The 12,419-nt window shown below is 36.2% G+C and overlaps 1 protein-coding gene across 2 annotated transcripts in view; it reads left to right on the top strand.

Moving 5' to 3' along the window:
• The window catches only part of RYR2 (ryanodine receptor 2), a 393,600-nt gene that overhangs the window by 230,153 nt on the left and 151,028 nt on the right, over nucleotides 1-12,419 (top strand). For both annotated transcript variants that reach the window (XM_048299766.1, XM_048299765.1), the window contains 2 exons: nucleotides 1,077-1,160; nucleotides 4,694-4,853. In XM_048299766.1, coding sequence (XP_048155723.1) covers nucleotides 1,077-1,160; nucleotides 4,694-4,853 — 244 coding nt within the window. The remainder of the gene's footprint in view (nucleotides 1-1,076; nucleotides 1,161-4,693; nucleotides 4,854-12,419) is intronic.

The following is a 12,419-nucleotide window of genomic DNA, read 5'->3' as shown; positions in this document are numbered from 1 at the left end:
ATTTGGAATGGAGTCCAAGGTATTTACACCTGTGATTTCTTCTGTTACCAGTTTCTATCAAAAATATGGTTATCATCCTCAGGTTTTGAGGAAATTCTTATCAGACTCCAAAGTTAAGTCTCTGACTTTTGTCTAGGATTTCTATTGATTTCAGTGTAAATATTTTAGTAATGCACCTAGACTAAAGAAAGACTTTATAAGCCAACATTGAATATAAATGCAGAAACAAATAATTAGTAACTTACAGATCAAATCCTGTAGACAAATGAGCCTTAAAATTTATGCTGCTGAACAGTGTGACTATAAGGAAGGGAAGAAGTCTGAAGTAATCAAAAAATTAGTTAATACTGTTGAACCTGGTTTAAGGTTATATAAATATTTGTTTTCTGAAATGAGCTGCATTTTGCAGAGTCAGGCCACAATGGGCTGATTCAGTGGCTCTGTGGTATAAGCCTTGTGGTAGATACATGACACACGGTCTAGCTTGAATAAGATGGCAGTTTTGCCCTAGTGCTTATCATGTACTGTGCTGTCAGTTCTCTCTTCAGTAGTGTGTCCTAAAAAGATGCAGATCCAACTGAAATCTCTAAATAATAGCTTCCTCAGAAAGAAGACACATTCTGCGAATAAGTGATATTTTTTGCCTTTTTTCTTTTTATCACCTGTGATATAATTAACAAAACATTAAAAGATGTGGATATGAAGCAGTATGAATGAGTATGTCAGTTATATGAATAAGTATATAAAGCAGAAAAAATATTTCACGGACAGAGAATCTTCAAACTGATACCTCATAGATGAAATATACTGTATGACAGTTCCATTTTGAAGTACCTTACTCATATTTTTACTAAAAATTTTAGGAACATCTTGTGGCATTTTCTTAGCTCTATCAGAAAGCTTATTACATATATAAAAAGGCTGGTGTTGATCTTTCCATACTATATTGTGGTAATTTCCAAAGGTCTCATTTGTTTTATAGTGCTGTTTGTAGGCACTACAGTATGCCTTTAAACAGTAGGAATGCTAAATGTAGAAACACTGTCAGTAATTAAACTCTGATTTCTGTGCCCTAGAACCCTGCTGGCATTAGGCTGCCATGTTGGAATTGCTGATGAACGTGCTGAAGAAAAAGTGAAAAAAATGAAACTTCCAAAGAAGTAAGTTGAAATTGTTAAGCAGTGTGAATTAAGAGCCTAACTCTATTTTAACAATTCCATATTTACACTGCTAGTTTTATTAGTTCTTGGGCATGCACGTACATGCATGAATTCTCAGGAATTTTCAGAAATATTCACATACCTTCGTTCATGGTTTATCTTCCAGATATTTGTCACCTGATGTATAGACAAATTTTAGGTTTTTCTGTGCTTCATTGGAATGTGTGACATTCACTGTTACATGTTTCTTTTATATATGGTGTGTACCAAAGAGACTTTGTAAAGAATTTTTACAGAAAATTTGTCAATGTATTTTACTGTGCTGCAGATATTTAAAGGCGACCCTTTTGAAAGTTCTCAAATGGCCATGACTTGAGGTGTAGAGAACTGGTACAATCACCTGACTTTTTTTCCAAGAGATCTGTTGGCAGCAGCATTGGTAAGACAGGGCTTAGCCTGGTATGGTGTAGTGGCCTCTGCTACCACAGCTCTGAAACCAGCTGTCATGGCCCAGCCAAGTTGTCCTGGCTTCTTAGCACCAGTGCACTCCACCACAGTATGGGAATGAAGAATTTGGGAATTTGAACACAGTTGAGATAATAGAACTATGGTTTCATATGCCTAAATGACAGCCTTACTGCCCAATTTACCCTTGAGCCCATGGGATGAAGGGGGATTATATAATACGTAAAAAATTGGAAAAGTAAAGGTCACAGTTTTACTAGGAGAGAACTTCTGTATGGTCTGTTATTCCTAAATTTAAGTTAATAATTTAGTTTCCTTGGTTATGACTCAGAGCAATGGTAAGTGCTGTTGCTGAGTTCCTGCCACCAGTAGCACCTCATTGCTCTTTGCAGGAATGTGCTCTGTGCAGAAATAGCTGTTCCTCTGGTATTGCATATCTCCATTACTCACAGCAATCCTTCACTGACCCATACCTTTGTATTACATGCGGTCCCCGAGGCCAGTGTAATAACCTTCAGCACATGTTTAACTAAAGCATGCCTTCTTTCTTCCTTTTGTGAGCCAAAGTTTTTTGCCTCATTCTGGCAAGATTCCGGCAGTCTTCTAGGTAAGACTACTACTAGAAGATATCTTTAAGAACCTGGACCCTCAAGCCTTTGATATCCACCACACTGCACAGATTTGCATACCATTGATATTACAATTTCAGAATCCCTCATGTGGTGGCTTTGCCAGAATGAATGGAAATAAAAGCAAGGTATTAATTTAAGTTCCCCCCCAAACTGCTCTTCAGTTTTGGTATCCCAAAATAACTGTATATCTCTCAAAGAAGAAATATCTAGGGCCTTCTGTATTTTCATTCTGAATTTCCTGGGCAGAAATATATGTGCATTTGCAAGATTGTTCAAGTGAATCAAATTTCCTGCTTTTGAAAAACTGCAGCTAAATCTCAAGTGTGAAGAAATCATGCTTCCTAATATAAGAAGACCAAAAATGTTGAGTGTTTTTAATGTCATTAGCAGTCGTAACTGTAGAAACCTGAAGTCATACCATACATACAAAGTCAGGATTTTGATATCTCACATGTAATAGATTGAAAAAACTAGCAAAAAGGAAAGAAAAACATTGTGGCAATATTCTTAAAAGCTCATGCAGGGGAGCGTGACAGGAAAGAGCACAGTAATTGCCAACCTGACAAGTGTGCTAATTTCATATGTTTCACTGTTTGCATTACTGTCTTCTTTTACTCATCTCATTGAAGTGACTTCACAGATACCTGAGGAGAGGTAACTGTGAGGGCAGTTAACTCCTGTGTGGGCCTTGCTGTAATAGAAACCTGCAGATTGGGAACTATGTGGATGGCTGATTTTAGAATGATGTTCTTGAATTGTTGTTTTCAAACTTAAGCTTTTTCTTTTTACTGTGGTAATTTTGAAGGAAGATCCAACCCCTTATTTATAGATGGTAACCCCCTTAAATACCTGGTTGTTTTTAATTATTGTTTTCAACAAATAATTTGTTTAAATGTGTTTTAAAATGGTTGTCACAGAACAGAATTAATTTAGATTTGTAAACTATTTGAATATTTTAGAATATAAATGGAGATAAATACTGTTTAATTTTATGGGTTTCTCTCTGTCCGTACAAATAAAGAAAATTACCAAATTGTTTAGAAAATAATTGAGCAATTATTTAAACTAGCCATTCTTTATACACTTCAGGGTGTATAATTTCAATGAGAGAATGTTGTTTATTTTCACAGACTCCTTTTGTTTCAACCAAAATAGTGCTTTGTATGCTGGAGGAGAAATAGAATCGTAGAATCATTTTGGTTGGAAAAGACCTTTAATATCATGAGGTCCATACTCAGAGATATTTAGGGTACGTCCATCCGCAAGGTCCAGCCTGTTTTTTCCTGGGACAACAGGAAAGCCTGAGATCTGGTACCAGGAGAGCCTCTGCTCCCCCTGCAGCCCCGGACCTGCTGTCTGCAGGCTGTTTTTCACACTTTTTTCCCCCTTTCACTCCTCTCTGCCAGTGAAGCTCTTCACCTTTTCTTAAAAACATTTTTCCAGAGGCACCTCCAGCATGGCTGAGGGACTTGGCTTTGGCCAGCAATGGGTGCCTTTCGGGGCCAGCCAGAACCAACTGTGTCAGGTCATGGAGGCTGCCCCTTGGGCACAGACACCCTGTACAGCCCCTGTCTGTCTTCCCTCACAGTCTTCTCTTCCTGCTCCTCTTTCCTTGTATGTTCCCTCATCAGCTGATGTAAGGGGGGGCTGTGTCCACCACCATGGTGGTGCCACATAGTGCTGTAAGTTTTCATTGTAGATTTAGTAAGTCCTGTTGTGCTGCATCCATGACCATATGCTTTACATCCTTTTTTGAAGATTTGCTTGTAAGTAAATTAGGAGATTTCTGTAATTAATTGGAAGGGAACAACTTTATAAAAGTAGCATTTCTAGGAGTGCTAAAAAAATTGAGGAAGCTGCCTTTCTATTCTGAAGTCATGCTTAAATTTTAAATGTTTGCTCCTATGATTTGAAGGATAATTAAGGTATGAATTATTATGAAGAAAAACTTTTAAGGTGGATTTCATAACTGTTCTTGAGCAGGCCATTTGACCTGCTCTGTCTCAGCATCCCTTTATGTAACAGGAAGAATAGATTTTCTCATTTCAGTGGGAAGTAGATAGAATTTAATAAATATTGCCATCTGCTCAGAGATAGCAATAATATTGTTGATATAAGCATTTAGATAAACAACAGCTTAATCTACTACTTTGAATATGTGGCATTATTGAAATACTTTAAAAACATTTTTAGTTTAGACCATTTTGACCCTGGTCACTTCATTACCAGTTACTTCATCCCATCAAGATGCAATTAGCTTGAAAGAGAATCAAAAAGAAATCAGTACTCAAATGTACATTATTACTCTTTATGTCCAAAGGCAGATATCACATTTATATAGATATATTGCATAGATGTTATTTCTTTCTTTTGTGGTTTCTATTAATCTTTTTTTCTTGCTGAAAAAGTAACTGCAAGTTCTGTTTTTCTCAACAGCTATCAGTTGTTGAGTGGATATAAGCCAGCACCCATGGATCTGAGTTTTATCAAACTGACCCCCTCTCAAGAAGCTATGGTGGATAAACTAGCAGAGAATGCCCACAATGTGTGGGCAAGGGACCGTATAAGGCAAGGCTGGACATACGGCATCCAGCAGGTAAGTGCTGACTTCAGACACTTAAAATTTATCTATTGAGATATTTCACAGCTAAATGGAAATAATGGTGATACACAGCTAATGAATGCAAGTTTTTCAGTCAAAGAAAACAAAAATACATAATTAAAGCAATCCTGCTAAACAGCAGTATGAGACTCTTCTACAAGCAGTATTAAAAAACTTGGTGGTATATTCTTGTATGCTGTCTAGATCTCAGGGTGAGAAAATTGCGTGCAGGATGCTAATGTGCTCCAGTATTTTAGGAAATGTAAATACTGACTTTCACTAGGGGAATCATTTAAATGTTTGCAGTTCTGGGAATTGAATAATTTTGTTTATCCAGGTAAATCAGAATGTAAACTTCTAGTAATAACTTTGCTAATATGTTATATTTCTGGCAGAAGCCGTGTTTAACTGGGTATAGTTAAGTCAGTCTCAAAGTTCCAGTCCTACTTTAGTTGTTTCAGTGAATAGGAATATTATTTGGTGGTTATCACAATGTGCTACAAAGGAGGGGAGTAAGAATAAGGCAGGGTGGATTATTAAAAGCAAAACTCAAGTTCTTTGGTTTCTTTAAAAAAAAAACCCAAACAAGTCAATTTGATATATCATGAGCCTTATTTAGTATTTTTGAAGACAGCTTCTAGATCAGTTTTCCCCTTAAGATTTTCTGTTCTTTTTGTGTTTGGTTATGAATTTTATATACAGAAAAGTCTCTTCATTTGCATTAATAAATATGTAGTAGCATTTCACAGTGAAATTTTAGGACAATTCACCCCATGAGGAAAAAAAAGAGTTTTCATGGTTTTGTGCTGAGCATAAAAGATCAGTATCTTTGCAAAAATGAGAAACAGCTGTTTTTCAGGTACATACCCTTTTCTTCCTACACAGAGCGGTTTAGTTTTTGACAAAAATTTGAGTTATACATTTCAGTGCCACACATGTCAAATTCTAAGGACCAAAATTCATTCTACTTGCAAAACTTCTGTATAAAATAATAAAATAATCTAGTTTTATACATATTAAGTTAAGCACTTAACATCATCAGATACAGATATGCATACGTGACAAAATATATCCTGCATATCTGCATTTCAGCATTGTTCATTATAGAATTGTACTGTGAAGCTGTCACTGTGTTACTTTGCAAGCTATTTTGGAAATCTATGTTCTGTATTTGGCTCTAGACAGAGAGTGAGTCAATTCTTCTCTTTGCAGACTGGAATATATGTAATATTCCCTACTAGGAAAACACTGAAGATAATTCAGTGTTTGTGCAAGTCCCCTGCTTACCCCAGGATTAAATTTTCCCATAATACTGTACCTTTAAGTAAGAGAAGGTAGCCCTTTGAAGTGCTGTTAACATTTCTGATGGAATATGAATTATGAGAAGTGTTGGAAGTGATGATTTTCTGTTGTCAGATAGGGGGAGGGGATTAATTTGTTTTGAACTCACTATTTCAATCCTGTGTTTATGGAGGCAGTGCACAATTCATTTCTAGAATGAAAAACTGTATGCTCAAAAGAAATATTTCTGATATATTAAAGAATGCACTCAATAATTTATATCATGTCTCCCATATTTTTTATTCTTCCACAAGGCAGTAATTTTCAATACAGGACCTTGCCAACTGGGAGTTTTGAAATGAATGGAAGTTGGGAAATAGTTACAACTTTGATAGGAACTTGACATAGTCCAAAATTAAATTTAGTTTTGCAACAGAATTTATTGGTTAAGATGAAGTTAAGAAGTTTCTGGAATCAAATGCATCTCTTAGCTAATTACATTTCTTAGTAGCATTGGGAAAATTTAATCCCATGACTCATATGTAGTGAATAAGATTTCTTAGATCTTGAAGACAATTTAACCTACCCTTTGTATCTCTGTCTTCGAAAAAACCCACGAATAATTTTGCCTTATTTATTGGAGTGAATTTGCAGCTAAATTGCATGTTTTCTGAATTAGTGAGGTACTAAGTTGGAAGGTCAGTTAAATGATGATGTCAAAGACTTTCCCAGTGTTACTGATTTGAGAATGGTATGTAAAAGATGTAATGGGAGTGGGTGACAATGAAAAAAATTTCTCCTTTACATCCCCACAATATTTTTATTATACATTGTCTTTATGTATGTTTTGGTGTGCCTGTTGATATAGAAGGTTCTGCATTTGAAGAGGTATGATGTGATAGTCATAAATCATTAGTCTTATTATACTTCCCAAAAGGCAGTGGAGTTGCTCCAGGCCACAACCTGGGTTTAAAAAAAAACAACCCAATCCCTGCCAAAAAATTAATCAGAAGAATCTTTTATGGGATATAACCTAAAAGTAAACACTTCAGCTTAATGTCAGAAGAATCATGAAGTCTGTCTTATGTTCTCAGTGCTGTGCCTAGGCAAAGAGACGAAACTTACTGTTGAACCTAAAATATTGTGGCCCTGTGAGGAGACATTTTTGAGTCTAACAGGGAGAGAGCAGAGGGGGAAAAAAGAGGATTCATCTACTCACTGAACAGCTCTCTGTATTTTATCTACTGACTCCTAAAACGATTTCCTGAGGGGAAACTCTTGGGACACTTGGCCTTGGAACTCTGGCATTCCCTAGGCTCCCTTCCTAATAAATTTCCTGCTCACTGGATGACAAAGGTCAACATGAAAATGAAATCTGTGCTCACTTTTTAAAATGTATAGTTTGGTGTGAGAAATCTCATGGAAAAGAGCTTTATTTCCAAACCCCTTAGTCTTATTATACTGAACGGTGCATTACCCATTTTTCAAGAGTTTTTTAAAAATTGACTTCATAACCTCAAAGGTGTCTGACTGGACAAATAGGATTTAGGTATTTTAATCTGTTCTGATGGCTACAGACAAGATTTTGTATAAAAAAGGTTACTGGAATGGTAGCCCCTAGTTAAATTTTCAGAAATTTTTTAAGTAATTGGTGTGAATCAAGCTCTGATTTTGACTACCAGGTTGTGCTTAGACAAATGCTTCTGCTCTAAATCTTGACTGATCTTACATATATCTGATAAATATATAACTGTTCTTCCTTATCAAGACAAAGACAGTTATGGGCATGCAGAGAAGAGCCTGGAAAATGTAAAACTAAAAATCTTAAGTGCCTATTAAACTGATCACATTTGGAGTTGGAAATCCACATAATTGGGGTTTTGCAGTACTGAGTGCTTATGCTTTAAACATCCAAGTATTTTTTTTGTGTCTGCTTCATTCAAACTGACTAAAGACTTTTGTGTGCTGAGTTGTGCACTGTTGTTGAGAATGTAGTGCAGTGGTGCAGTGAACAGTGTCATAGTTATACTTTCAACAGAGAATGATTGTTAAAGGTAAACAAGAGCTCAGAAATATTCATGACCTTCAGGAAGCAGATTTACAAGATCAACAGTGTACTTTATTCCCTTATTCTTGGCAGATGAGTTACTGCAGTCTCATAGATAGTTAAATAGGTAGAAGATGCCCTTTCCCAACAATAGTACATCCTGCAGAAGCTGCCATGCTTCGGATGTTGATGTTGATTTGCTCTTAATTCCATAATCTTTCTCTTTTCAAATAATTATTTTTTTTTCTTCTGCAGAAAAAACCAACAGCTGAGTTTCAGGATAGCTTACAATGTACAGATAACACATACCATTTATTAAAATCCATAAGAAGAGAGCAGAATAGCAAGGTGCTCTTTCCTGGGTGCAGTGCAGAGAAGCTTCTAATTTAGCTGACATACATATCACATGGCAAGCTGCTAGCTCTAGCTGTTGTCCACACTCTCACATGCTTCTGCTTGCCTCCAGTGGATTTATTTCATGGGCTACATTTTGTCATCCCATCATATTGCTGTGAAATGTTACAGTACTGGAACAAAGTGACATGATGTTATGCTGTATAATACTATAAACAGATCTTGCAGAGCTATAAAATACTTTCCTAAGGGAAAGAAGCTTACAGATGTTTGAAAGTAGATGAACTAATCACTGGGAAATATGTTATGAACAGCAGTCATGCTGTGGCTGTAGGATGGATTAAATAATCTAGTAGGTCTGTTCTGTATGAGAGCCTCATCATTTTGGGATTATATAAAATGAAAAAATTAAAGGGATACTGTCAAGTAGTTCATGTATAAACCATTTCTTTCTTTAAAAACTTCTGGGGGAAATGCCTTCCAACTTCCAGATTTTTTTCTTCTTCTTCTAAATCCACCACTGCTTTTCAGGCTTTTTTCTTAACAAGATATAGCAAGCTACATTTTGTGCATGACTATACACAGTATTTTTGTTCTGCTGCTGCAGAGCCAGCTAGGAGAGGGAGTACAAGTTAGCTAATAAATCCTGTTCCCAGAACTGTCCTGACAACTGTGATCACACTGATCACAAACAAGTAAGTATTTTTTAGTAGTACAGACTCACAGTTGCTTATTGCTCGATGAAGGGAGCAGACAGAACAAAACAGGTAGGAAAAATATGTATTTCTGATTAAAAGAACATATTAAGTAGTAAGGTAAGAGAAAAAACAAGAACAAAATCAGTATGAAAATACTTGACAGTGTCCCTTTAAGGGAGAACGTGATTACCTGCAAGTTGGTGGTCTTGGAACTGGGGAAATGGTAAATAAACAAGGACAGATGTAGGAGTTAGATCCAGGCAAAGGAGCAATATAGCCTTGCTGTAAGTGAATTAAAATAATCATAATTGTGCTATGAGAGAGGGCTTTTTTTTTTACCTTTATGGATGTTGATATTAAGTCCCATCATAATTACATGAGTTTTTTTGTTTGGTTACTTTTAAGGAATTTTTCATAACAAGATGATGGAAAAATAGCACTGAAGTATAAAAGGATGTTATTTGTGACTAAATCTTCACAATCTAATGAAAAATATTCAGAACTCATACAAGTTTATCCATGAACTTAGGGTATTTTTTGGCATATCCATGAACTTAGGTTATTTTTTGACATCCATAGAACTGTGATGTTATGCGTACAGGAGAATCCCAAGATCCATATAAATAAGGAAAAGACAGAAAAGGAGAGAACAGAGTCGAGCTTGGAGATCAGAAAGCAAATTAAAATAATTTAAAGTACATTACCTACCTCCTCCCTCTTCCCGAATGTATGACATCAGGTCTCCCCTCTGATTGTGGAAATCACAGCCAAAGATTCTTTCAAACTTTGCTTATATGCATTTTCACATATCCAGATAGCTTTGTCAAACGGTATCTTGCTTTTTCTTCATGTTGCATTGTGTTCTGGCTAGAAAAGCTAGCAATCAGAAACCTCATTTATACTGAGAAAAGAAAAAGTATTAAAAATCTCACAGCTTTAACAATTGTTTCTAAAAATTGGCAACCTAAAACTTTCCTCCCACTGTGTGAAAAGCATCTTAAAAAAGATGCTCGCCAGTTCCTGTCCTAGAACAGTTAGTCGGTATTGCCAATTATATGAAATCTTATTTCTCTTTGGCCCAGAAGTGCAAGACATTTTGGTCTTTTTAAGTCAGGATCTTATTTTTTTAGATTTATAGAAAGTAGATGACATCATTATTTGATCAGGAGTCGGTCTTCTCAGGCTGCCTAAGGCTGCAATGCAAGAGAGGCGTTGTTCTGGAAAGTCAGGCTGGGTGAAATATGCATGCGTGGGAAAAACCAAGTTGTTGCTTATTTTTTCATTAAATATATATAAAAACAGCATCTTGTCCTTGTAAAAACTACTTATGTTACCACACTTTGACATTTTACATGATTTATACTGATATATTAGTTCCTTCTATTTGTAGTCAGGGCACATTCTGCCAGGCATTCCATATGGGTATGGTCCTTAGTGAAGATGGCAGAAGAAGTAATACGTATGTTACTAAGATACACATACTTCTAGGGCTAGGACTCAGCTGCTAGTATTCCAGATGAGGAATACAACCTCTGCTTTGGTTGGGTATGTTTGGATTATTAGCATTGCTAATAATGTGAGGACTTTATTGTGCTTTGTGGTTCTAATGCTCTGGACTTTGAAAATTACTTCTTTAGTAAATACCAATTTAGAATTGAATTTTTCCTTTCCCCCTATAAGGTGATTTTTAATTTTCATGGTTTGTGGTTAAACATGAGCTGCTGTGATATGTGTGGAAAAGCTTGCCCTCTGGATAGCGAGGCATGAAAGGAATGATGTAGGTATGAATGATTCTGCTCACAGTGTCCACGCTGCACATGCACATGATGGCTCACTGGTTTTCTGGCAGCACTGCTGGCAAGGTTGCCCCGTAGCATTTGTTGTGAAAATTGCTTGGAAATCTTTGTGATAGTGAGAGATGTGGATCTTGTGTGTTGGTGGAGATATGACAGCAAGAAGAATCAGTTCACAACTGTGGAATTAGGGTTTGCTAATGGTGTAAAGGGAGCTAAGAAAACAACAGCACATCTGTCTAATGGATGTGTGTGGAAATACCCTTGTTTTGTGCTCGTAGTTTAACAGCCTTGGTTAGGAGAACAAAATCATTTCAATATGACACAGGATAGGTATCTGTACAGCTCTACTACTTTAAATTGCAAAATGTGTGTTCCCATTAAATTACCATATTTTTCCTGCACTCGTCCTACTGTGTGCTTTAACTTCTCAGTCCTTTCCTATCTTTCTTTTTGATAAGCACTTATTTACATATGTTTGTGGTGACCTTTCGTTCCCTTTAGTCTAGTGGTCTGTGCTGCTCCCGAACTTCTCAGAGCTTTGGGAAGGTCCAGGAGTTGCTTTGCAATATGACAGTTATAGCTCTGAAGACTGCATTATTATTTTCAGATGTCTTTTAGAGGTTTATAGGATGCTTTGTTTTTTGTTACTGAATTACTTCTGAAGCACACAACCTTATTACACACACTGCATCTCCTAATAGGTTCTTTTAGAGCTGCTTATAAAATTTGTCTAGGGTTTTCTCTGCTGCTGTAGACGATATGGACATTCCCCATTTCATTCTTACATGAGATCTGTCCATGCAAGTTCCAAGACCAGTTGTAGATCCAGTGCCACAAGATCAGTTATCGACACGTCACAGACTCATTGAATGAAAGAATGCACTTTACATCTGATGTGCGTTTCCTTTGAATTATTTTGCAGCAGTATTCTTCACTTGTCCTGGAAGTTTTAAAAGGCTTGTCGATGTTTTTTGGTGTGTGTGTGATTAGGTAGTTTTTTCTGTAGTTCTTTTTTCTTCCTTTTAAGAGCTATATGCAGTTAGTACCATCGTTGACCAATTACTGTCTAATTCATATGCTTTTATACCCTACAAATAAGTGTATGTATGCCCATTCAAATAGTTGTCTATCATTTGCTCTATATAACAGAATTCGTAGTGTACACTGTGAAAAATAATACTGACTTTTCATAGTGAGTGCTATATCACTGATGTTTAACTTTATTACTTCCATCCAGGGCACATTCTGCAAGGCATCCCAAATTTTTATGGTTGCAATGTTTTCTTAAGTAAAGTAAATGAAATTCTAAATTATTAATGGATGTTTGTTACATCAAATGAAGACAGATCTGTGTAATAAAATATACAGGCTTCTTCCCCCTTTT

This window comes from Corvus hawaiiensis, chromosome 3 (assembly GCF_020740725.1).
Source record: "Corvus hawaiiensis isolate bCorHaw1 chromosome 3, bCorHaw1.pri.cur, whole genome shotgun sequence".
Classification (NCBI taxonomy): domain Eukaryota; kingdom Metazoa; phylum Chordata; class Aves; order Passeriformes; family Corvidae; genus Corvus; species Corvus hawaiiensis.
This window is presented reverse-complemented; position numbering and strand designations above follow the sequence as displayed.